At 49.6% G+C, this 26083-nt stretch overlaps 2 protein-coding genes across 2 annotated transcripts in view; one reads left to right on the top strand and one right to left on the bottom strand.

Annotated features, from left to right (window-relative positions):
* LOC126529197 (BAI1-associated protein 3-like) overlaps nucleotides 1–26083 on the bottom strand; it is a 515162-nt gene that overhangs the window by 318337 nt on the left and 170742 nt on the right. The window lies entirely within an intron of this gene.
* LOC140212998 (uncharacterized) lies at nucleotides 3940–20674 on the top strand. The gene is made up of 3 exons (XM_072284149.1): nucleotides 3940–4230; nucleotides 8162–8512; nucleotides 20137–20674. Exons 1-3 carry the CDS (start codon nucleotides 3943–3945, stop codon nucleotides 20260–20262), a joined length of 765 nt encoding a protein of 254 aa, XP_072140250.1. The 5' UTR covers nucleotides 3940–3942; the 3' UTR covers nucleotides 20263–20674.

Genomic DNA, 26083 nt, shown 5'->3' with positions numbered 1-26083 from the left:
ATATCCAACATATGACGTTTGGGTAGACAGGGGTAATCTCTAATTACTCCTGTCTTGTGCCAGCTGACACGATCCTTTGTGTTTCCTGATTTCATCCCACCACCCAGTTCGCTGCAATCACTGACTCAAACGGAAGCAGTCATAAGTGACATAAGGAATTTGTAAAGAAAGAGTAGTCAGCCATGCGTAGGACAGTTAACCGATACAGAATGATATTGACACGTGTACTTGTCTCTATCGGGCGACAAGTTTTGCCGCCGAACAAATGTTATCGCACAGCGCGGGACGCGCCTGCATGTATCCGAAGTTTCTGGAAAGTTATCGATGCTTCTACCCGCTGTCTGTTGTCGCCGAACGTTGTGTTATCTGATTTCATCGCTTGACACGAATGGTGTAGAACATTTTAGAAGGCATGCGGGTCCCAACGTTTAATCTGGAACATTCGATGATTGCTGTATAAAAGCCGACGCGCTTGACCCGCTGATCAGATTTCCGACGATCGCCGACTGTGTTCGCCGCTTTCGTTGTGCTATAAGTGTAGCCTGTTTTGTGGGCACAAGTTCGCCCAATAAAAGTTAGTTTTCTCGTTCACAGTATTGCTACTGTGTTCTTCTACTTCACCACCACGTGACATCTGGTGGAGGTGCTGGGTAGAAGAACACAGTAGCAATACTGTGAACGAGAAAACTAACTTTTATTGGGCGAACTTGTGCCCACCACGGATAGACGACGCATTGGATCGGCTCTGCAACGCTAAATACTTCTCGTCCATGGACCTAAAGTCTGGCTATTGGCAAATAGAAGTCGACGAAAGAGATCGCGAAAAGACCGCCTTCATCACCCCAGACGGCCTCTACGAGTTCAAGGTTATGCCATTCGGACTGTGCTCGGCGCCTGCAACGTTCCAGCGCGTGATGGACACGGTTTTAGCAGGATTGAAGTGGCAGACCTGTCTCGTATACTTGGATGACGTCGTTGTATTCGCCGGAAATTTCGACGATCACCTTAGGCGGCTTGCCACAGTACTAGAGGCCATCAAGTCATCAGGGCTCACTCTGAAGCCAGAAAAATGCCGCTTCGCTTACGACGAGCTTTTGTTCCTAGGCCACGTCATCAGTAAATCCGGAGTACGCCCCGACCCCCAGAAAACAGCTGCCATCGCAAAGTTCCCGCAGCCCACCGACAAGAAGGCAGTGCGTAGATTCCTTGGCATGTGTGCCTACTACAGGCGCTTTGTCAAGGACTTTTCACGCATCGCCGAGCCGTTGACACGTCTAACTAAATGTGATGTTGAGTTCAAGTGGGAAACGCCGCAGGCCGAGGCATTTCAAGAACTCAAACGACGCATGCAGTCGCCGCCCGTACTTGCGCACTTCGACGAGCACGCCGATACCGAAATCCACACTGACGCCAGTAGCCTAGGCCTCGGCGCCGTCCTGGTCCAGAGAAAAGATGGACATGAACACGTGATAGCTTACGCTAGCCGGTCGTTGTCAAAAGCGGAAGGCAATTATTCTACAACCGAAAAGGAATGCCTCGCCATCGTTTGGGCTACAGCGAAATTTCGCCCTTACCTATATGGCAGGCCATTCAAAGTCGTCAGCGACCATCACGCCTTGTGTTGGCTAGCGAATTTAAAGGATCCCTCAGGACGGCTGGCACGGTGGAGCCTCAGACTACAAGAATACGACATCACTGTAACATACAAGTCCGGACGAAAACACTCAGACGCCGATTGCCTATCACGCGCCCCCATTGACCCGCCGCCGCAAGATGACGAGGATGACGACGCCTTCCTTGGAATAATAAGCGCGGAAGACTTCGCTGAACAACAACGAGCGGACCCGGAACTTAAAGGCCTCGTCGATTATTTGGAAGGGCACACCGACGTTGTCCCCAGGGCATTTAAGCGCGGATTATCTTCCTTCACGCTTCAAGACAGTCTACTCGTGAAGAAGAACTTCTCGCCAGTCCGCGCCAATTACCTTCTTGTTGTCCCGTCAGGACTTCGTCCAGAAGTATTGCATGCCCTACATGACGATCCGACCGCTGGACACCTCGGATTTTCCCGGACACTATCGAGGATACAAGAAAAGTATTATTGGCCGCGCCTGACCGCCGACGTCACCCGTTATGTCAGAACATGCCGAGACTGTCAGCGACGCAAGACACCGCCGACAAGGCCAGCCGGATTACTACAGCCAATCGAGCCTCCTTGCCGACCATTCCAGCAGATCGGGATGGACTTGCTGGGACCCTTTCCGACGTCAATAACCGGAAATAAGTGGATCGTCGTGGCGACGGACTACCTCACCCGCTTCGCTGAAACAAAAGCACTGCCGAAAGGTAGCGCAGCCGAAGTGGCGAAATTCTTTGTCGAAAACATCCTGCTGCGACATAGCGCCCCAGAAGTCCTCATCACCGACCGAGGAACGGCATTTACAGCGGAGCTCACCCAAGCCATTCTGAAATACAGTCAGACAAGGCACAGGAGGACAACGGCTTACCACCCGCAGACGAATGGTCTTACGGAGCGGCTGAATAAGACCCTCGCCGACATGCTAGCGATGTACGTCGACGTCGAACACAAGACCTGGGATGCCGTCCTGCCGTACGTAACATTCGCTTATAACACGGCGGTGCAAGAAACAACACAGATCACGCCGTTCAAGTTGGTTTACGGCAGGGACCCGACGACGACGCTCGACGCCATGCTGCCGCACGTAACGGACGAAGAGAATCTTGACGTCGCTGCCTATCTCCAGCGCGCCGAAGAAGCCCGACAGCTCGCCCGCCTGCGAATCAAGAACCAGCAGAGGACCGACAGCCGACACTACAATCTCCGACGACGCTTCGTCGAGTACCAGCCCGGCGACCGTGTTTGGGTATGGACCCCGATACGCCGACGGGGACTGAGTGAGAAACTATTGCGACGCTATTTCGGACCCTACAAGGTCATCCGACGTATTGGCGCACTGGACTATGAGGTCGTGCCAGACGGCATTTCGCATTCACAGCGACGTCGCGCACGACCTGAAGTGGTCCACGTGGTGCGTCTGAAACCATTTTACGGACGCTAACGAACTTTCTCTATTTTGCTTTATTCTTTGCTATCAGTGCTTACTTATTACTTTGATTTGTTTGCAGCATCGGGTCGATGCTTTTTTAAGAGGGGGGGTATTGACACGTGTACTTGTCTCTATCGGGCGACAAGTTTTGCCGCCGAACAAATGTTATCGCACAGCGCGGGACGCGCCTGCATGTATCCGAAGTTTCTGGAAAGTTATCGATGCTTCTACCCGCTGTCTGTTGTCGCCGAACGTTGTGTTATCTGATTTCATCGCTTGACACGAATGGTGTAGAACATTTTAGAAGGCATGCGGGTCCCAACGTTTAATCTGGAACATTCGATGATTGCTGTATAAAAGCCGACGCGCTTGACCCGCTGATCAGATTTCCGACGATCGCCGACTGTGTTCGCCGCTTTCGTTGTGCTATAAGTGTAGCCTGTTTTGTGGGCACAAGTTCGCCCAATAAAAGTTAGTTTTCTCGTTCACAGTATTGCTACTGTGTTCTTCTACTTCACCACCACGTGACAATATGCAAGCGGAGGGAAGCGCATGCAGTCGATGACCGCAGAGAACTAGGGGGTGTGATGAAATTAGGAAATTTGCAGGCTCGGATCGCGTCAGCTGGCGCAAGACAGAGGTAATTGGAGATTGCCCCTGTCTTGAGCTTCCCTTCATTTCAAACCCAATCGGCAACAGGCCATCGGCTGTCTGCCTTACAAGTAGCTGACTACTATTTTACAAATTCCTTTATGTCACTTCTTAGCTCAAATTGCCTTTTGCTTTATCACTGTTTTCTTACTATCACCCGGTTCTCGGCCTGCACTCCAACAGTGGGTTTGGGCCATTTCTGGAGGAGATCACCACAATCATAATGGCGGACACGGAGACAGACGAACAGCGTTTTGTCAGGGAGCTTCGTCGTCTGCTCGACGAACCAGACGACGCCTCCCTGCAAGATGAGAAGCCACAGTATCGTATTCGTGACGATCCTTCGATCGCGGCCACCCGCAATCTTCTACGAGCTTGCCAAGAGGCTCAGGGCATCGGACTTCGCACAGTCGCCATGCTCGAGTCCCAGGGCGAGCAGCTGGACAACGTAAACCTGGCGCTGGACAACCTCTCGGCCGACCTCGACAGCGCCGAGGGTCATCTCTCCCAGGTAAGTGGAAAATCGAGCAGAAACCTTCGGAGGGTGGTTTTGAAAGTTCAGTGGTATATGGAGGAGGAAAATTTACCACAGGAAAAGCAAGGAGGTCGGCTTGAACTAGCGTGCTCGGTTCTGTGATTCTTCACAGAGGAATGGGAAAATTGGACAAAATACTGCGAAGGGCAATGATGGTGACAGGAAGAAGATATGCGTGCATACAATAGGCGATGTCTAAAACATGGCGGCCATGTTTCCGCCATGTTTCCGCCAAGTGCTTCCGCCTCGGCGCATGCAGTCTGCAAAAGCATAGCCTTCGAGATTTGTTTCTGTTACTCGGAGAGCAACCGCCGCAGGGGCATGGATTTGGACGCAACCTGTAACCACGCTACACATTGGCTTTCTTAAAATCTCGAATCTTGTCCCGCACCTCGCGAATTGCCCACAGCAGACATTGCAGCTGTTTTTTTTTTTTTTTTTTGCGGCTGGTTCATCAAACATTGCGGCCAAGATAGTGCTTTCCGAGAATGGCTGTCTTTCACTGTCCGCCTGCGTAGAAGCCAGCGTCTTCCGCTGTGGCACGTAGCGAGCAAAGTCGCGAAATACGTGTTGCAGAGTCCGAGAAACTCGGTGGCGTGCACCGCTCGGGCAGTCCGCACGACGGATAGGCGCAGCGTCGAGCTGAGGTGGCATACAGGCGAATCCAGTGAGGCACACTTGTTTGGCCTGGCTTGACTGTGACTGAGTGGTATAACTTCCCGGTAGGCCTTGCGAGGTATAGGCTTATGGAGGCACTTATTGGTTAGCTCGATTTGCTAACGCTAAGCGTCGACTGGGAACTGCGACGTTTCACTGCCTCCGCAAACAGGCATCGTTACAAACAACCTTAAAGCCCTTGTGGTAACATATGTCGCACGCTGGCATCAGGATGGGCCTCTGGTCGTAAATAAGCAAACCGAGAAAGGAAGGTTTGATACATTAAAGCTAAAGTGTATTTCAGTCGTCTCCCAGGCAGAAATTGGTGTAGTGGTACGGAGTGTACAGCAGGTCCCACCTTCTCATGGCCGTGCGCAGGTCCTTGCACTGTCACAATATGCTTTCCGTCGTCACAACAAACTCCATCGTGGCGACATAAGTGTACGTTGTAACCCCGATTCCCTGCTGACGTTGCTACAAGGCCACACCTATCGTAACGTTTGTCGTCACTGCAACCAGGAAGCTTTCGAAGGAAACTTCTTTCCGCATGTTCTGACGCTCTTAGACCTGTAACGCGTCGGCTATATGCAGGTCTCTATGGAACAAAAGAAATGGGCATGGGCAGGACATGTACTGAGGAGGGAAGATAACCGATGGTCATTAAGGGTTACGGATTGGATTCCAAGGAAAGGGAAGTGTAGCAGGGGGCGGCAGAAAGTTAGGTGGGCGGATGAGATTAAGAAGTTTGCAGGGACAACACGGCCACAATTAGTACATGACCGGGGTAGCTGGAGAAGTATGGTAGAGGCGCCTTTGCCCTGCAGTGGGCGTCACCAGGCTGATGATGATCATGATGTAACAATGACACAAAAGAACGCGGCACATTAGACTAGACTAAAGGATGAGTGCCGTTAACAACTTTTTTTTCCCGTTCTGTCATGTCGTCTAGTCCGATGGGTCGTCTCCGTATTACACCAAGACGAACGTGTACCAGCTAGAAAATAAAAATAAAAGTACTATATGCTCAAGCTATTCTTGTGCTCAATGCTAAGTGTAGCAACGTTTTGCTGTCACCTTAGCACCGAACCGCGACACTTTTTCACTCCCTTTGTATCCCGCCCGCTTCGCAGCTATCTTCTCGCCTGCAGCCTCGTCTCCTCAAAGGAGCCCATATTCACTCCGGCCCGCGATATGACCGCGCTTGACTCGCAAGCACCGTCCACAATGTAGCGCCGCACTGCCTATCACGCTGACGAAGAAAGATGAGAGTCGTAAGTGCTTTGTGGGCGCCAAAGCAAAGCGCCGGGGCAACAATGAAGAGCTGTGGGACGATGGGTCTCAGCCCCGAGGGGGTGGGGGGGGGGGGGGGGCGAAACGTGGCACGAACACTCGCCAGCAAAGAAGCGACTTTGCAGCTTCCCTTGATGTGTCCCTCGCATAAGTGCGCGAGTTGAGTGCGGAACAAAGAAAGAAAGAAAGAAAGAAAGAAACGAAAACACGACGACGATACAGGGAGCAATTTGCGAGAGTATGGCTCTTTGTCGTCTTATTTGGGGACTTCCTTTCATTCGCTTCGTTCCTTTCATTCGCTTCGTTCCGCTTTCTTTTTTTTTTTTTCGTTACATATGTAAGTGCAAAGTGCGCTCAAAGTGCCGGCTCCGAGACAGGCACCTAATGCGGCAGCGGATGCAACAATCACGGTGCATAACGGGTCGCCGCGTTTGACGCTTGGCTTTAATCTCCGTCCGTATACCTGCGCGAGTTCTCTGGGAATGCTTTACGCATCTCGTAGAGACTAATAAAAAAAACGGGGACGCAATTGAAAGTAGCGCGTTCTCGTAATTCCTTCGCTCTGGGAAGGGAAAGATTAAAGAGACGATGAGCGGTACGTTTTTGCGTGAAAGTGCCGTGGTACTTAACTCTGGCATTTTCGTTCTCGTAAGGCTAACGTTCGTAAAGGTCCACGTTGCCGCTTCTAACGACTAGACCGAAGCACTTAAGCTAAAGCGCGTTAATTGTGTATTACGATAATTAAGACTGCGTAATTGCGCTGCATGAGTTACTGCGATACTTAGAATTAACAGCATACCAAAAAAGAAAGGGTAAAAAAAGTATATTGCACACTTTCAGAAAACGGTACGCTGGTAGAAGTCACTGAGCAACTCATGTGAGATACGTTACGTTGTAACCTAGAAAAATTACATTTGCACCGGTACTAAATGTTCTACTGTGTAAAGGTGACAATGTTGCCTTCATTTTAGAAGCGCACACAGATATCGAAAATATGCACCTTTACTAAAAACTGCAACATCGTAAGTGCGACAAAACATAGTGACATGCGCGCTAGTCCAGGGGTACATGTTGCTGAGGTGGTTGTCACTTGCATACCACATAACGCAAGCAATATGAAGCAAAATCTTGGTCGCAAAGAACAGTTTTCAAATGACAAAAATGAGGCGGCCAGAGAGGCCTCTTTGGAGCTACTCCCGGATATGTACTCCAGTACATGTCTGGGACAGTGACAGTGACAAGAACTTAATTAGAGCGTCCTGAGGACCTCGATTGGGGGGACCGAGGCTCCCCGATCAAGTTGTTGGCTCCGCCCACGACGGGGGTCGCGGATTTTATTAGTGCTTACGCGGGACTTGACTGTTGCGTGAAAATCCTTCACGTATACAAACACTTAAAAAATTTTATTAGGGAGTCTTACGTGCCGAAACCATTTTCTGATTATGAGGCATGCCGTATTGGAGGACTCCGGAAATTTGGACCGCCTGGAGTTCTTTAACTTGCACCTAAATCCAGGTACAAGGGTATTTTTGCATTTCGCCCACATCGAAATGTGTACAAAAACTTTACCGTCATAGTTAATTATTAATTAGTAATTCAGTTGGCCCTCAGTCGCTAAATCAGCCAATCAATTAATCACTTAAGTGAGCCAGTCACTCACTCCCAATATCAATCAACTAATCATTCCGTTGGTAAGTCCGTCAAGTCAGTCAGTCGCTCATTGACGCAGTCTACCAATCATTACTTCAGCCAGTCCGTCGGTCAGTCGTTCAATCAAGCAAGTAGTCGGTCAGTTGCTCCTCCACGCAATCGGTCGACCAATCGCTTCACTCGGTCAATCAATCAGCCCGTCGCTCACTCACGCAATCGACCAATCATTTGGCCAGTCAATTCAGCGCGTCAGTTCAGCGAAGCAATCAACAACAAATCAATCGATCGATCGACCGTCTTTCTCTCCCAGATGAGAAGACCTCTGTTCGGCCTCTGTCCCTGGCGTTGCCGGTGGAAAAAGAAGAAAGTCAAGAAACAGGTCAAGGCGCATCCGCCGCCGCGCGACCAACGACCCTCCGAAACGCGAAAGCTCCGGGTCAAGTCAACGAACGAGGAGGAACCGGCACCCGAATCCACCGGATCCGCGACTGCGCGTTTCAGAACCACCGCGGGCGGCAGCTCGGGCGCCACCGCAGCGGAGGAGCGCGGTGAACCTGGGGCGGCGTCGGGCCAACATCACGGCGTCGACTCGACCAGCCAGCGCCCAAGCGATGCCGACGAACTCAGCACCACTCTCACCAGTCTCAAGGGCATCGCGCAGGCACGTGCTTTCCCTTTCCCCCCCACTTTCCCCCGCCCCGCTACTTCTCCGCCTAACGGTGCCGAGTCGCTTCGCTTTTTCCCTCAAGGGCGTCGGGAATTGACCTGTCAGCCGAGCAGCTACACGGCTCGTCGAGGTTAACAGCGGTGTGTATGGCCGTCTTGGGGCCGAGAGCTGTCGGTACGCGTGGCGATAGAGTAGCATCCCTATATAGTAACACCGCTTAATGAAACAAAGAAAGGGAAAAAAAAAAAAGGCAGACTCAAGTACTGTTGACATCGGCGTAAAGCGAAGCATTCTTCGTGTGATTGGCGCATGACCCATGTATGTCTCTATAGGAAATGTGGTTTTCGAGGTATAAGTACCAGTATCGGAGAGCAGCACGTTTTAGGAAGAAACGATTTTCATTTGCACTGAAATATACACGGACTAGATGTTATATACACATATTTGCATGCAGCGCGTAATACAAATGTAATTTGCTTAAATTTCCAGCGGTGATCCGTGGTGTCCTGTTGCAACTCGTGTTGTTTCTGACGCGTCGGTTTCTACTGGCGTAATTGCCGATCTCGACGCAGTGGTTTGCCCCACAAGAAAGGGTGTTCTCTTGTCGAAGCGTGTGTCCCTGCGTTCGACGTTAAAGGCCAGACACGTACGAAAAAAGTACCTCGAACCCGGCAGGAAAGCTTCCCTTTGAACAACTCTTTATGTGAACGCAAGGGAGCCTACGGACAGGCCCGTTAATAGGCGACAGTGCGAGCCATACTTATTGTGCATTCTGCGACACAGCGGTCAGCGTGTACTTACACCAAAGGGTTACCTTCAAAATTTACTGGAAGGAATTCTGGAGCTTGCGTTGTGCTGCAGCCCCAAGTTTGTGGCCGTTCAGCCAGCACGAGAACGATGGCTACTGTATGAATCTGGCACAAGCTTCGTCATTGTGGCTTCAAACTACTTCGTCACTTGCCAAAGTGATCTTTCAATAAACGTAACAGCGCTCTATAGATGCAAGTATTTGAAGTGATTGCGCACAGGTGGAGGATCTTATCGCTTTTATGCGTCCGAAAAATCTCGATTGCTTCAAAATTTAGAAAGCTGAACCATATAATAAGTAACGCCACAAAAACGTCTGAGGCCACAAGCGTGAAGATTAGGCAAATATGTACACTATTCATTATTGCCGGGCTCGCTGAACGACTACGGCACCAGAAATCCCTCTATCAATTTTTTTTCTGTCGATAACTGTATGGCCTCAGAGATGTCATCGCCTGGCCGCTGTGACCTCGGAGGCTACGCGCTTCATAGGGCTCCAACGCACAAACTGTAATCACGCGTCAAAACCTTATTCCACGTGTCAGGGCCGCGTGCTGTAAGAGTTGGGGTCGTGCATGTCAAAAGGGGTAGCTGGCCCATGCCGTCGTCCGACGCATCTAGGTTAAGGACGTTGTTGAAGGGAGGAACATGTTCTCATTGAGAACGAGGAGTAATGGGTTTATCTACAATATCTACATGAAGAGCGGAGAGATTTACGTCTCATCAGTCAAACATATGACGGACTGAATCGAAGCACACTGAGGAGCGGAAAAAAACTGCTTAAACTCCCCCTGTCCTCCCTAGATCTCTAGGCCAGGGAAATCTGCCACACAGCCTTCGTCCAATCAGGGCGTCCAAAGTTGTCAAACGACCCGCGTTGAAGGGGAGGGTTCACACGATCACTCCCCACACTTTTGTTTTACTGAACACACAGAAATGAGGGGAGCTTCGCCGAAAGGGATTGTCACGCTTGACTCAAGCTGGCGCGTCTCGGTTCCTGGGATGGCCCAGCCGTTAGCAGGAGAGTCTGTCAAACAACCGTGGCGGTTACCGAAGTCCGTGAGGAACCGTCGTAGAACACCCTTTTCCAGGAGAGAGAGAGAGAGTAAAACATCTTTATTAATAATATTTGAATGGCGAGAGCAGTGTGGGAGGAACCCTCAGTCCAGGGTCCCTAAGATGATTCCGGCGATGTTTCGAGCCCGCTGTATCACAGCTCGGAGGACCTCGGGAGGTCCGTCGCGGAGAGCATCGTCCTACAGCTCTTTGTTGCGTAGGGGGTAAAGGAGAGTTGGCAAGGGAGGAAAGAGGTTTGTAGCGCACTGTTTCTTGCTCCCAACGTCGGTGACAGCGACAGTGAACCAACAAACAACAATCGATGCACCAGGCGTGTCTTGCCTCGCTGGCGCCGCAGGTCTGTCCGAGGGGGACGCATTGTTAGCTTCACGAAGCGATTCGTCGCAGTGGTGCAGGAGAGGCTATAAGGCCACTTCTCCCTCTGGCCGATCGTAACGGTGCCACGCAATCCGGTAATCAGTGCTGCGCAAGCGGTTATTAGGCGATATGAAACTGAGGCCCCCGGCCCGCGCTTCGTGTGGATTTCCTGCTTTACGCAGAAAACGTCAGTAGCTCGCTTTGGTCCAGCGCAACTAGTACATCCGCGAACGCATCGAAAGAACAACACACACGCGGACAGCCGCCGCACAACTCACTACAACAAAGACTTTTCGTAATGTCGTACGAGCAAGGCGCAAAACTGAACACTCGATCGGCCGGTCGATGCTATTTGCGCAATAGAAATGCCACACCACCCCGACCTCTATTGGCTCCGACTGCTGAGACTGATATACAAGCTTCCGGGGTTTATAAGCACAGACACAGAATCGCGACTATCGATGCTTTCGGTAATCCTGACTGCATGCGGCTCGCCCACAGCCTAATTTAGGTCACCGCAGAACCAGTTGCACGTCACGCACACATCTCCGATCACCACTCTCTCGCAGGATTGGAACTGCAGCGCACTATATGCCCTAAAGGTTATCTTATCACATCACTCAATCTAATCATCTGCGGCTCTCAATGGAACGTTGCCGTTCCAGTTATTGGGCACCCGTTCTGTCACCCTCTAACAGATTGCTTCTGTGCGTTACATACGCGTCCCGTTCAAATACAAAGCTAATACAAAGCTTCGGTTAAAGCGATAATTCTGCTGCAATTTACAGTAACCTGTTTCCTTGCTGTTTAGCCGTCCTCGACTGAACCAGCGCTCGCGCACGTGGTCTATAGTGCACGTCTTCGAGTACACGTGGGTCGACGCGTCTAAACGATTCCCAGTAGGGTCTTAGGGGAATGCAAGAAACGCTTGCTTTGCGCGCTGTTCGCGGCGGTGTCGGTGTAAAGCCGTCGAATTGAAGCAGCATAAACGGGGGCGGTAAAGCTCCTTCCTCAGTTTAGTTTATGACGCACTGGTGGTTTGTAGGCTGAAGGAAGCTTAGAACACTGAAGGAAGAGGTTAACATGTTCACGTGCAACGTTGATGCGAGACGCTTTAACATTAACGCCATATAGACGATGATAAAGAAAGTATACCATATAGAACCGAGCGCCTAGCCCATTGCTACGAAGAATTAATTTAATCAATCCACCGGAATAATATACACTTCATCGGTTACTTTGCAATCTTTGCAGACTTGTCCTCTTGATTACTACTATGCTTTGTCTATTGACAAAAGTCTGTAGGCACTTTGAGCCTGTACATTGTCTAAAGAAGAAAGTCGTGAACGAGATGACCAAAGCAATAAAGCAGAACCCGCGTTTCCGCACTTCTCTTTTATTCATTTTTGCGGTCTGTTTACTGTCTATAGACTCTGTTGGCCATTTTTCTTATTGTGGCCTAGCGTTTTCGGCTACTTAATGTATTGAACTGTGTAAAGAAAATAATTAACAAGCCGGCATTGCAATACACATACTTCTGAATACACTATTCGCAAAGCTTTCCGTAGGCGTTAGTCAAACAAAGAGGGTCTCATTCTACATATGTAGACGGCTTTCTTTATCTACATTAGTCAACGCCAGTAAGTGCATGTTGCGCTAACAAACTTCATTTAATTTCGATCGCCTGGACTTCTTTTACGTGCCCAGAACTTTTACACAGAACTAAATGGACGCTTTTCTTGGAATCCCGGTCACGTCAGAATTCAGAGGCCGCGAGCGGGAATCGAAACCGCGACCTCACAAGGCACTCTCGGCCACTGCGGCAGGTCACGGGTTCTATTTGACAAATGTTCCGAAAAATACTCAACGTAAGTTCACCTACACGGTGAGCTACTTACAAACCAAGAACAAGAAATAAATAAATTATGGGGTTTTACGTGCCAAAACCACTTTTTGATTATGAGGCAAGCCGCAGTGAAGGGCTCCGGAAATTTCGACCACCTGGGGTTCTTTAACGTGCACCTAAATCTAAGTACAGGGGTGTTTTCGCATTTCGCCCCCACCGAAATGTGGCCGCCGTGGCCGAGATTCGATCCCGCGACCTCGTGCTCAGCAGCCCAACACCATAGCCACTGAGCAGCCACGGCGGATAAATCGAGAACAAGAAGAGTAAGAACAAGAAGAAAAAGAACAACAAGAAACAGACCAAGAACAACGTGAACCAGGACGACAAGGGCAATAACAACAAGAATAAGGACGAGAACAAGAAGACTTCGGAGAGACCAGAAAAATAGAATGGCGGAGTTCATGTCGGCGCCTTCGCAAGCTCAGGATGTCGCTCGCCCTACAGGGTTTTTCCAGTGGGCTTTAGGCAACTCCGCGCCAATTCTCAACTTCCCTTCCCGCGCCGTTTCTGTCTTTTGCGCAACGTGGGACCGACTTCGCTAATTAGTTCATTAACACGCGGAGACGCACATATGTCTGCTGCCTTTAAGGCAGCCTCCGGAAAGAGCACCCAGCACTTCTGCACACGGCACGGCCATCTTGTTACGCCCACTGAGTGGGAGGCTGCGTTCTCCCTTGCCCAGTTCCTGCTTCGGGCTATGGCCCGCTGGCGAGCCATTTGCATAATTAGACACGTCCAGGGCAAGCGATGCGCGCGATGGCTACTTCGCCCAGAATCACGGGCACGTCCGTCGTGGCACGTCGGTCTCCGACGGGACCTGTTTAGTGTTGCCGCTCCGGTGCACCAAAATTAGGCTACCCTACATATGTATAATAATGCGACGATGACGAAGTTCTGGTTCTGTGGCTACGGGGAAGAAACGGTAAAAAAGCGCCAGAACCATCGACGTGACTATGTATGTCTGCAGATGGGCTAAAAATATTTTTAAGCAAAGTATTAGAAACCGTGGTGTGGTACGGATATTGGCAGAAGAGATCGTGAGGCGCGTACAATCGGTCTTCGTGGTGTCCTGGCCAATAGTCGAGGTTATACGTGACTCAATGAACCGGATGGCCGTTAACGCACCCTTGAAATTAATGTGAGCAGCTGCTACAGATACTGCACTGTTGCGTGCAGCGCAGATCTTTTGTCAGAAGTCAGCGTTTCCGTTTTCAAAGATGTCAAATTATACGATCTACATGTAATTTGCAAGTATAGGTGACATCAATGTAAGAGACGAAGAGAGTTCACCTCAAACGAGTGTCCATTTGGAAAACACCGATATTCCCCAACTCTACCTTTCAGTTGCTCAAATGTTCTGTATCAACTGACATGTATATATAGTGTGCGCGACACCTCAAGCGAAGCCATTTTTCATCGTCGCTGTCAGGCGCTATTTAGACACCGCACTCAGTGTTTTGTTGGAACAAACAGTAGCGGTACTGGCGCGTTCGTGGAATGCGCGCAGTTTGTTTGTGCTCATCCGGGGTCTTGTGTAGCATGTGTATGTTTTCTCATACACTCGTCGCGTAAAGTTCGGATGCGATGACACCGGAACAGCCGGTGCTTAGCTCGTTGCTTCATCGCCATTTTATCCTCCTAGTCTACTACCTCCTGCCTGGCCCTTTCCCATTTGTCGCAGTGCGGAGAGGCAGGTCGGAGGAGAAACGTTCCATCCGGCCAGTCTCGCCGCCTTCTCCCTCATTGAACTTTCGCTCCGTCTTTTTCTTTCCTAATCTCTGTCGCTTTTTCGTTTCCCTCTTTGTCTGCCTATATCTCGTTCGTTCTTTCTTCATTTCTCAATGCCCCGCTCTCTCTCTCTCTCTCTCTCGCTCTCTCTTTCTCACACCTTATCGCAGTTTTCCCCAGGACTATAACCCTACAGCTCCCTACGCCGCCCGCGATGCGCGACCTGCGCCACCGCGAGGTACACTGTTGTACACGACGACGGCCAATACTTTTTTAAACCTCGAACGTTGCTTCTTTGCTTTCCCCGTCGTCATCGCCGCACACTTTTCACCCTCGGTGTCTACACCCCGGACGGAACACGTGTGGCAAACGTTTGAAGCGCTCCGCGCCACGCCGCCCGCGGGCTAACGCCCCGCGTCGTAAAGCACCACGGAGGCGCGAAATATATCGCGCGCTAAGCGTCGTTGTTGGAGCGTGCGGCCCGAGCGGCGGCAGTTCTTTTTCGGCTAAGCGCGTACGGCGGGCAGGACCGGGCCCGCCCGCGGGGAGAAAGCTCTCCGCTAATTAATTTAGGTCGGCGCCGGTTGCTCTGACAAGGTTCGTTATGACACTGGCCACCGCAACGCGAGCGATGGGACCGACATTTCGAGGGGAGAGGGGAAGAGACGGGATCACAAAGGCGATGACGGCGCGGCGGGGGAGCGTATAGAGTGCGGACAAAACGGGAAAGAGGGAGAGAGGAGGGGAAATGCGGGAGGAGGAGGCGCCGGAGACTGGTGGGGACACGTGGCTGGACAACGAGAAATTAAGCGGGCGGAATGTGAAGACGGGTATAGTGCTAGGCCTTCTTTTCTCTTATCTTTTGTTTTTTATTTATTTTGTTCCAGCGCGACAGCAGTCAGAAGCTGCGTTAGTTGTGTTCGCTCATCCGTCCGTCCGTCTGCCCTACCCGTTACGCCGCTGTCGGTGACGTCACTTTCTCACTCTCAGTTTCACCCTCGCTACATGGCGATAAAAAACAAAAAACCTGAAAGCCAGCGCCACTGCGCATATAACAATCGCCACCGTGGCCCTCGCGCCACATAACCACATTATCATCATCGGCATCGGGAGGTGTGGTGTAAGTTATTGCTGTGCACGGAGCCTCTCACCTATGGCCAAATCGCCAGACTCGGAGTGGCCCGCGTTGGTGCGCGTATTTCGGATTCCACACTGGCGAGAACTGCAGCAGAATGTTCCGCGCATCAGAATTGAGAAGTCGCCATCGAGAAGACGGCGGTGTCCACTCTGATGAAAAGCTGCTGCTGTCGCATAATATGTGGGAGCCAAAACAATATTTGACTTCAGCGTTCCTTTCTTTCTTTCTTTTTTCGTTGCAGTTAACAGCACATCTAAGCTAGGAAATTGCCCCTAACGTGTCCGTTCGTTCCCCACAATCTGCGTCACCACGCCGATGCTTGTGATCTCAGAACTACGCATTTTGTATATAGGCGGAGGTGCCTTCCCCCGTGGGCCCGCAGACCAAGCAGCAAAGAACGGAAAGACATCCACCACGAGGAGTGCGAGTTAGCGGGAAACATCGGAGGAGGTAGATGCGTACTCTTCGAGAACGCCAGGCAGGAGATGGTGTATAGTCGCAGAATGCAGGACAGAAGCGACCGTAATTAGGCCTATAAAATAGGCTGAACGTGTCAATTCAGAGGAGAGCCTTATTGTTTGACAGAACTTCTTGCACTCTGTGAATGAGGCACTTTCAACTGTTAGCGGGTGTAGTCAGCAGAGCTATGGCGAGTTTAAGACTCCTGTTCGTAGCAAGTGAGTTATTGGAAGCAAACGGCCAATGACGTTTGGGCACTTCCTTGCGTCATCTGTGTCGTTTCGGCCAACACCTCATAGAAACCAGGAGGCCTGTGATTTCTGTCCGTGACCCGATCAATGAGAAAGTCTATGCTGTAAATGAAAAAAAAAAAAAAAACTTTCTTTGGTTGAAATGTGATTGCGCAATCATGGCCCTCGCACCCCAATCGATTTTATACAGGCCCCGGGCTTTTCTTTCCTACGTCACAGCTCAAAGTACGCAGTTCTTCCGTTATCTCGGAGATGTTACTTCTGCGCGAAGCCCACTGCCGTGACGTCACGCAAGCGTGCCGCCGTACCATATAGTCGAAGAGGGCGTCATCAAGCATCCCGCATTCCTAGAGCATATACGGGTTCCGTGTTAAACAAGCATCGTTCGGCTAGCTCGACACCAAAGCCACACTGTTAATGCCCGAAGGACGTCGCCTAACCGCGACAGCGGGCGCGTAAACGAGTGACGTCATAGGCATTCTATTCACGTCTCGCACTCTGGCTATGCTTTTCAAAAGCATCATTTGAGCATACAGCCGCCATATATAGCGTACTTCTAACGCAGTGCCAAAACTCTACCCTACAGTCAGTGAGAACCTAGGAATGCGATTGCAACCTAGGAATGCAGTTGGGCAATGCACCATTGGCCAACTCGTAGAGAACTTGTATAGAGGCGGCAACCAATCACGCTCACTCATTTCCTTGACGTCACGGCGGAGGCAAATATGTTTCCATATCGGCGCCTCTTGGGGAGCACGTTTGCCAGAACGGAAGCGCAGAGAGCCGGTGTCGTGCGTCTTCGCGACTGGAGCTGGGCCTGAATTCTCAAGCTGTCAGCGACAAGCTATTTCGAAGCGGCGGCAGTGATGACGTCACTGCGCGACGTCACATTCATTGCATATGCACTTCACGTATACTGCGGCTATACGTTTCCGACGGAGCAGGACCTGAAATGTGGCGCCCATTTTTGGTCAAAGCACCGCGCGCTTGTATTTGCAAATTCAGCAGTTCAGCGTATGCGTGGGAAGTGATGGGCGTACGAGTTGGCATGCGCCGTTATCGCCATTGCACTCATGTCGCCGGGGCAAAGCGTTCGTCAACGTCCTTCGGGGATGAAATAACAAATGAACAACGCAGAAATGAGGCCTCTGGGAGGGAGGGAGGTAGAGTGGGCAGAATGCTACACGCCAGAAGCCGAGAGAGTGCGAGGGAGAGTGGTATGGGGAGTGTGATGGAGGGGCGATAGTAGAGATGTGGCAAATGGAGAGGGAGGACAGAAGGGGAGGGGGGGAGATCTTCTTGCTCCGCGCACGGCTATGGAGGCGACGGGCGATGTGATAACGAGCTTCGCGAAAACCGCAGGACTTGAGCTCCAGCGGACAAGGCCTCATGATGGCGGTGGCGCTGCGCGTGGGGGCGACTCATTAGGCCACCAGAGAGGACTCTGCAAAACCGCCATCGCTCTGAACCAAGAGAATATATATATATATATATATATATATATATATATATATATATATATATATATATATATATATATATATATAATATATATATATATTCTGAGAGCGCACGGGAAAGGAGAAGCGTGTTCGCAAAAGACAGGAAAGGGGAGGGAGAGATATGAAGAGGGGGAAAGACAGCGGGCACGTCTTCATCATTCTTCGCAGTACTCTGCAAACTCTGCAGTACACCGTTGTCTGGTAGCGCGAGATCGCGATGAGAGAGCACGATAACATACGATCTTTCCAGACCTCCACTATGCTGAATGTGTATAAGGCGCCGCTGCCTCCTCACCCTCTATGCTCCTCCTGTTCCGCCCTCTAGTGGGTTGAAACCCAATTAGTTTTTCAACCGCGCGTGAGCATCAGGTGCGCCTCTCCTAACGACCTGACGGGCGGCTGGCGGTGGCGGAGAGAGATTGGGGAGGAGTGGGGGCATGCAGACACCCTCTCCCCGCTGACCCTTACTCGTACGAAGTATTGTGGGCGAGCACGAAGGCAACGCTAAACGAGAGAGAGAGAGAGAGAGAGAGAGAAAGAGAGAGTCGTCGACTCGTGTTACGGCACACTGGAAAGGCTCCGCGCGATCGTTGTGGTAGTGGTGCGCCTTAGCTCACATATAACGCCGAGATTTGTGGGAATAGGTGAAGAACTTTCGGTAAAGTTATTTTGAATATGCCGTAAATATGCGGCAAATATTCTCCGTAAAAATCCTCGAAGGGCGACCTTTCGAAATGTGATCTAGGGGGAGTTGGGTTATTCAAAATTGGTTCATTTTTTTTTTTTTTTCGTCTGACGTCCAAGAACTAGCGGCGAGAACAGGTCCGACCGTTGGTAACTGGGCAATTCCGAAATGCAGCTTCGGATCGCCACCGCAAAGCTACTACCACAAGTACACTTGCAGAGCCTTCGAGGGTATTTTCGAATATTAAGTCGACCAATGAGGAATAATGCTAAAGAGATGAGTTCGTTCTTAAGTGGGTGACGTATTGGTGCTCCGCCGTTGCCTTATAATGACAACGAACATCACTCGCGGTCACTGTGTGTCTGTTTATGCACTTCACAAGCTCTTGAAGGAGCCGATTGTAATGGGGAGAGGGGAGCGGTAACAGAAATGTTTCGTTATTTTGGTGCGGTATCAACGTTGCTCGGTGCGATGGACATATTCACCGTTCAACAGGGTTTACTCCCTCGAAAGAAACTTGGAGCGCAGTAATGACGTGGGACGAAGAAAGAGACTTTCTGTTCTTTATCTGAGTCACTTCCTTCGTCTCTCGCTTTTACTGCACTGGTGGCCTGGTTGGTACCAGGCCACCAGAACATGAAGTACCAACCAGCCCAGCTTTCTATCCTAAGGTTTACTTTGGCGGACGGACAGACGGAAACTGATTGATTGATTGATTGATTGATTGATTGATTGATTGATTGGATTGATTGATTGATTGATTGATTGATTGATTGATTGATTGATTGATTGATTGATTGATTGATTGATTGATTGATTGATTGATCAAACTCAACACACGAGCCTTTCTTCAATCCGCCCCTGTCGGAATGCGCAGCGGCGACTGGAAATCGAATCTGCCACGTTTCTCTCAGCTCCTGTGCGCCTTAGCTATTTAGCCCCCGATATGCGTAGGGTCTCTTCAGCCCTCTGGCTCCCACCCATCCTCGCATCCACACTCATATGCCTGAATGGTACGCCATGGTGACTGGTGGCAAGAAATCAGTCATGTTTGGATCTGAGATGAGAGAGCGCTGCCTTTGCCGCGGAGATATGTACATTGTATATATATATATATATATATATATATATATATATATATATATATATATATATATATATATATATATATATATATATTATGATGAGAAGCTGAGATGTCGGCTTGCATCGATATTATGAGTAGCTGCACAACAATGGGGCATGGCGACGGGAGTACAACGAGAACGAGAGAAAACTGGCGAATATCGTTACCGGAATCGTTGTTTTGTACGAGCGTACCAACGATGAAGGTGTTTTTCAAAAAGTATCCAAGCCAGACGACTCTCTCCGCAGCAATTTGACAAAATTATCCGGCATACCCTGCCGGTCTCGAGGGTCCCACTCGAAATCGCAAGCGCACCTTTTCGGACGTAGCTCGATTGTTTGAAATTACACGAACGCTCTGCCAGTGACGGTCTTTACGTTGTGTAAACGCGAGCAAATGCTTGCGCAACCAAATGTTCTACATTCTCGTTTAGAAAGCGCTCTTTGCAGTACAGCGTAGCATAATTTCGGTGCCGATAACGTTATGAGGTCTGAAGATATTTAAAAAACGTAAACAAAACGATAGTAAACACGAGGGCGTTTTTTTTATTTTTTTAATCGTCGTGCTTGTCCACCACTGCAGGAGATCGGCCAACAGCTGAGCACCCAGAACGAGCAGGTTGACGAGCTCACCGCCAGTGCCGCCTCCAGCGAGGAGCGAATCCGCCGAGCCAGCCAGCAAGCCGACAAGATCCTGCGCGACGCGTAGCGCCCTCTCGCGCCTCTAGGCGCGGAATCTGTGACGTCACGCAGCTGGTTTAACGACGCTGCGAGGTGCAGTTTCTGCACGTGCGAATAGTCTGTCACCTTCCAGATTGCACGTGTATTATTCCAACCCGTTTCCGCGGCGTTCAGTGTGGTGGGCAATTACTTTTCTTTACTCGAGCAGGGTGCGCTGCAGTAAAAAAAGAAAGCCGTTTAGAGGTCTGGCAATTCATTTATCCGACTGACAACAGATTGTGGTGTAGCGTTGGTCAATTATTTCGTTGCTACGTTATGTTGAATCTCAACTGCCCAACAGAAACCTGCCTCAGTCCTCAGTCTCTCAATGCATCGCGAATAAGAGTGACCACTGCAATAATGCCTCGCGGTTAGTCGCGTAAATTTTTGAAAAGTGCTACAATAGCTTTTTCGTATCTTTCAGTTGGGCATTTGCTTTCGTCACGTCACGTGTCCTCTCACTGAGACTAAAACTTAGGTCGAGCACTGGTCACCATGGAGTTTCCAACAAAAATTGAAAGCAGGAAGTCTGGCATTGCGATCTCTGGGAACGATGGATATATCACACGGATTCGTCTAATCTTCGTGCTTGTGGCTTTCGGGCGTTCTGGTTGCGTGATTCATCCCGCTTCGTCTTCAACTTCACACTGTTTAAATTTCCAACCCATCGTAGACTGCAAAGCCAGCAAGGCAATAAGTCTCTGGAGACTCGCATAATCGCTGCGAATGGCTGCGCGAGTTTATAAACGTACCCTCTTGTTGGAAATGATCGATTCAGAAAGTGACGAAGCCATCCGAAGCCAGACGTAACTCTAGACAAATCTGTGGACGGCCCATCTCGATCCCGTGTCAGCTGAACGACCATGCTTGCGTTTCCCGTAGACGCTACAGATTACCACACTCCCCTCGAGAGAGAGAGAACGTTTATTTGTCATGAGGTTGGGTGACTTCATCGCAGGGTGGAGCCCTTAGTTCAGGGCCCCGTTGGCTCGCGCCACTCCGCGTGCCCGCCGGATCAGCCGTCGCTGCTCTTGCGGAGCTGAGCTGGTCAGCGCAGTCTTCCAGGAGGAAGGTGAGGGAATGTGCGAGTAACCTGGAGGGTGTGGGCACTCCCAGGTGCAATGATATAGTGTGGGCTTTGCTCCACAGTAGAGACAGTATGGGGGGTATTGTGTGAAGAGGTGAACATAAAAGAGGCAGGGAAGTGAATTAGTTTGAAGCTATCGCCACGCGACGGCATCTTCCCGATTAAGGGAATTGTGTGGTGGAGGGAATCGTCTCCTGGTAAATCTTGTAGAAAAGTCGTATGCTGGTCGCTAGCTGGTACCTTCATTGAGGTAGCGCGTCCGTCCCTCAATTACGACGAATCCTGGTATTCCAATAAGAAGGCCCTCGCCTTTTGAAGGACCCCCCCCCCCCCCCTCCCTCACAATATCCCCGCATTTGCGTAAAACTGCGGCTAATCGGACGCCTACAATCAATAGGCATTCTTTACATCTTCGGTACGCCGATAGGCCGCAGCCTGTAGACGTCAACATACGGCACCTCTGTCCAGACCGGCCGCCGGCGGCCTTCAACAAAAGGATTCAAGTTACCCTCGTCCCCATGTTTACCTCCGCAAGTCTCTCGTTTCCAGGGAACCACCGGAAGCCGCGGTGTTCTATTCTCGTTGCCGAAGCGAGCGCAAGCACGCGCCCGTAGTTCCCTGTTTCGAGAAGCTGCAGCCGACTCTTTTGTGCATGTTTAACCCAACCAATTACATCTACAATAAGAGTGATAAAGAAGTAAAATAGAATATAAAGAAAACGTTGAGAGAAAAAAAGAAATAAGAAAAACGGAATGAATGGGGGTCCCTAGAGCTCGATGAGAAACGATGAGCTTCAGAGGAGAGAGAAAGAGGAAAGAAAGGATCCTGGGGACCAAACTAACATAAGGGTTGGATGCACAATGCCTTTTTTTTTAAGCGATTAGCATTCTTTGCCTACTTCAAGGTCAAGAAAAAGAAAGCACCACATACCGCTGAAATAGCGAACGAAGCTACGCTGCTGTGCAGTCACGTGGAGGCGGCAAAATGTACGGCACAAACTTTTACTTTTGGTTTGACGTACCCAAACCGCGATATCAGACAGTTTTGGCTGAACGTTTGCAACCAAACGTAAACGCATTACGTACGTAAAGAAACAGCGCTGTCATCACTGCGCATGCTCTGAACCTTAATGGGATGTTGCGGTTTACATGCGCTATGATAACGTAGTACGTTATTTGGCGAGTTTAACGTTCGTAATGTTTACGGACGCTGAGAAATAGCGTTGTCCAACATGGCGGCACCCATGGCTCCCGCTTCAGCGCGAATTCTCGTATCGGCTACGCTCTCGCTCGCGTTGATCGCCAGTAACTATTATAATGAGCCTTCACCTTCTCTAAACTCACCTGAAAGGTTCGTTATGAGCGCATAGCGCGCCGAATTCCTGAGATGGTTCGGCGATGCCGGCGCCCGTACGCCTAACGAGACGCGTTGGCATAGCAACAACGGGATGGTTGCTAATGGATTGTCTTGGCTTGGACACGCTTGACACGAGGCACCGGACGGCGCCCTGTTTTATAACGTCTTCATTACGCTTGCGTTTCCAACGTTGGCGTTACCGTACGGTAAACTATACGTCTTGAAAGGACGCGCCCCGTATACGGTCCCGCAAAGGTGATTACGTTTAACGTACGTAACGCGACAAACGCTATTCTGAAACTGTCTATCAATACGAAGCATGCCGTAATGGAGCGCTACGGATTAATTTTCTTTACCACCAGGGGTTCTTTAACGTGCGCCTCAATTGAAGTGCGCGAGCATTTTTTTTTTATTTTCGCCTCACATTATAACACAGCCGCCTAGAGCGGCCGGGCATCGAACTCGGGACCTCGTGATCGCTAAGGCGACAAAGCCAGCGCGGCGGGAAAGATACGTCAGAAAACGAGCTATATTAACGATACGATCCAATTACCCGCAAGTCCGTTCTATTTCTCGTTTCTTTTTTTTTTTTTTCACATTCAAAATTTCGTGCGGTACTATTCCCTAGGCGCCACATGCTGTTTCGAAAGACAGGCTCGCGAATGCAACGCAGACGCACGGCGAAGCTTGGAACTTTGCCTATCCGCCTCGTGCATTGTTGCCCCGAGGTCATTGTTAAACGAAAACGCCCAGCATGCGGCAAGCACATTCATCTGGTAATACGTTCTTCCCACCTCCCCCTCTTTTGTCAGTCCTGATTGCGAATGCCTCCATTCTCGTTCCTTTATACATCGAGGTCACACGTGGAGAAGATTAAAGGGGGGAAAAAAACACGTCCGCAAGGATATCCTGGAAAATGATGACGAGGTCCAGTCGCAGACGTGAATTCTTGCTTTCCGAAGGTATGCCTAAGGCAAATGCTCGCTAATATTCTATAAGTAGATGCTGTGATTGGCACACGGGCCACGTTATATATATATATATATATATATATATATATATATATATATATATAAAATTAAATTATGGTGTTTTACGTGCCAAAACCACTTTCTGATAAAGAGGCACGCCGCAGTGGGGGACTCCGGAAATTTGGACCACCTGGGGATCTTTAACGTGCACCTAAATCTAAGTACACGGGTGTTATCGCATTTCGCCCCGATCGAAATGCGGCCGCCGTAGCCGGGATTCGATCCCGCGACCTCGTGCTCAGCAGCCGAACACCATAGCCACTGAGCAACCACGGCGGGTATATATATATATATATATATATATATATATACACACTCACGACAATCTCTCCTTTAGGCTATGTATTCATGTTCCGCAATTTTGATTCGTTAACACTGTATTAGAAGCTTTAGATCACATATAGTGCAAGCTACACAGGGTATCCCAGCTAACTTTAGCAAGAGCTTAATGATATGCAAATGCCACGTAGCTGGACAGAATCAATTTAATGTTGTTTGCCGTCTTAAAAAAAATTGATTCGACCTAATTGGATAATTAGTGTTAATTAATCAATCAATTTCTCAGCTATTATACTTAGATGAAAAGTGTCAATTATAAAATTGTAGAGTGAGGTGAACAACTCGCGATATTGCTTTCTGTTCCTCAATACGTGCATCATAGAAGTGTAGTGCTTTTACGAGCGTGAAAGCAGCCTGCAAATGCACGCAAAATTGCCGTCCATATTTGCGGGCTTCTTTCACACTCGGAAAAACAGTTTTATACAGCACGTATTGAGGAACAGAAAGCAATATCGGTAGTTTCTCATGTCGCTGTACAATTTTCTCATTGACACTTTGCATCTAATTATAATATCTGAGAAATTTATAATTAAGAAATGCTAATTATCCAATTAGGGTAAATGAAAAAGCTAATTTGAGTGTCTCCAAGCTCCGTCCATCCATCCGTCCGTCCGTCCATCTGTCCGCTTTCTGAATGTAAAGTTATGAAGAAACAAAAGTCTGTCCTTAATTTTCTGCACTAAGAGTAAACTTTCTCGGTCGAGCCATCCGTGGAGTTTCAACTCAATGATCGTTCAATGTACGTCGATTTGTTAACTTCTGTGTTAGATGTATTTGAAATTTAATACTTACTGACGATAACAAACTTTATCTATGAAACAGGTCACTTTTGCAGAGCTCACAGGGTTAGGAATTCACATGTTCGCGTGAAGTTGAGGCTCGTAGCGAAGTTGAATTTCTGTGTAGCAGTGATTTCCTTGACCTCATTGCTTTCGACAGTAACTTGGACCAGACTGGCATTGATGGCTTTCTTTTTTTTTTTTTTTCGAGGAGACGCCGAATATAGAGAAAGTAGTTATGACGTTTTGCATATAGGTTACTGTTGTCGCAGTCTTCGCACGTTCTCAAGTGCACTTCTCCATTATTCCACCCTTCACGGGAGTAGGCATGAATATAAGGACGTTTCGCAGGGTTTTACGGCGTTTTTACGGGAGCACTACGCAGGTGACTCGGCCTAAACATAACGTAAACGAGATTGATGACGATCCACTCGATTTCAGCTACAGTTCAGCGCGCATCGAAAAGGCCGAGGTATTGACCAATGCATTATCTATCGCATTGCGACAACTGGACGATCGGCCGTTGACTGTGCAGGTGCTAATTGAAGACCGTTCCCATCGCTCGTCGTCCCACAAAGCTACGAAGGCACTTTTGTCTTTCTTGTGGGCGACCGGCCTATGCGAACGTATTTGACTCGCTCAGGCCCTCAGCGTGCGCGTGCGAGCTCACCGCGGCTGTACCTCCCCATCCCCTCCCTCTCTTTATCTTATCTTTCTATTCCCTCTTTCCTCTCCCCCCATGATAGCCAACCAGACGCGTTTCTGGTTAACATTCCTGCCTTCTCTCTTTATTTCCTCCTCCTCCTTCACCAATGGATTCCACCATCACATTTAATTCGCTCATTTATGAACGCGCTCTGATCATCAACATAGGAAAGTACACACCATCAGGTTAATTGTAGCATGCCGAAAGCGATAAAAAAATTACAGAAAGGAAGTAATCTTGCACAGTCAGTTATCTTTGCCTTTTTCGCAATACCCAGGTGTTGAACAGCTCCAAACATGAGCTGTGCTGGCACACCTGCCGAGGGTTCTTTTCCTTGTGCCAAACAGGGTTTCGAGCACTCGCATACGCTCTGGACAGAAATGGAACAAACGTGTCAATATTCAAGTCCCGCCGGCGATAAGGACCGCGGTAGTATTTTGTCTTCGCCTCTAGCGACATGCCCTCTTATCTCTTCGGAGGATGAAGGCGGGGGAGCGAGAAGCACGGTTACG

The sequence above is a fragment of the Dermacentor andersoni genome, chromosome 8 (assembly GCF_023375885.2).
Source record: "Dermacentor andersoni chromosome 8, qqDerAnde1_hic_scaffold, whole genome shotgun sequence".
NCBI classification, from domain to species: Eukaryota; Metazoa; Arthropoda; class Arachnida; order Ixodida; family Ixodidae; genus Dermacentor; species Dermacentor andersoni.
The sequence above is the reverse complement of the archived record's forward strand: the minus strand, read 5'-3'. Positions and strand labels throughout refer to the sequence as shown.

What these genes read in the sequence shown, in the direction of transcription:
- LOC140212998 (XM_072284149.1), top strand. Translation starts at nt 3,943, where the DNA reads ATGGCGGACACGGAGACAGACGAACAGCGTTTTGTCAGGGAGCTTCGT. An exon ending in CCGAGGGTCATCTCTCCCAG is followed by an intron (nt 4,231 to 8,161) that starts GTAAGTGGAAAA and finishes TTTCTCTCCCAG; the next exon opens with ATGAGAAGACCTCTGTTCGG. An exon ending in GTCTCAAGGGCATCGCGCAG is followed by an intron (nt 8,513 to 20,136) that starts GCACGTGCTTTC and finishes CCACCACTGCAG; the next exon opens with GAGATCGGCCAACAGCTGAG.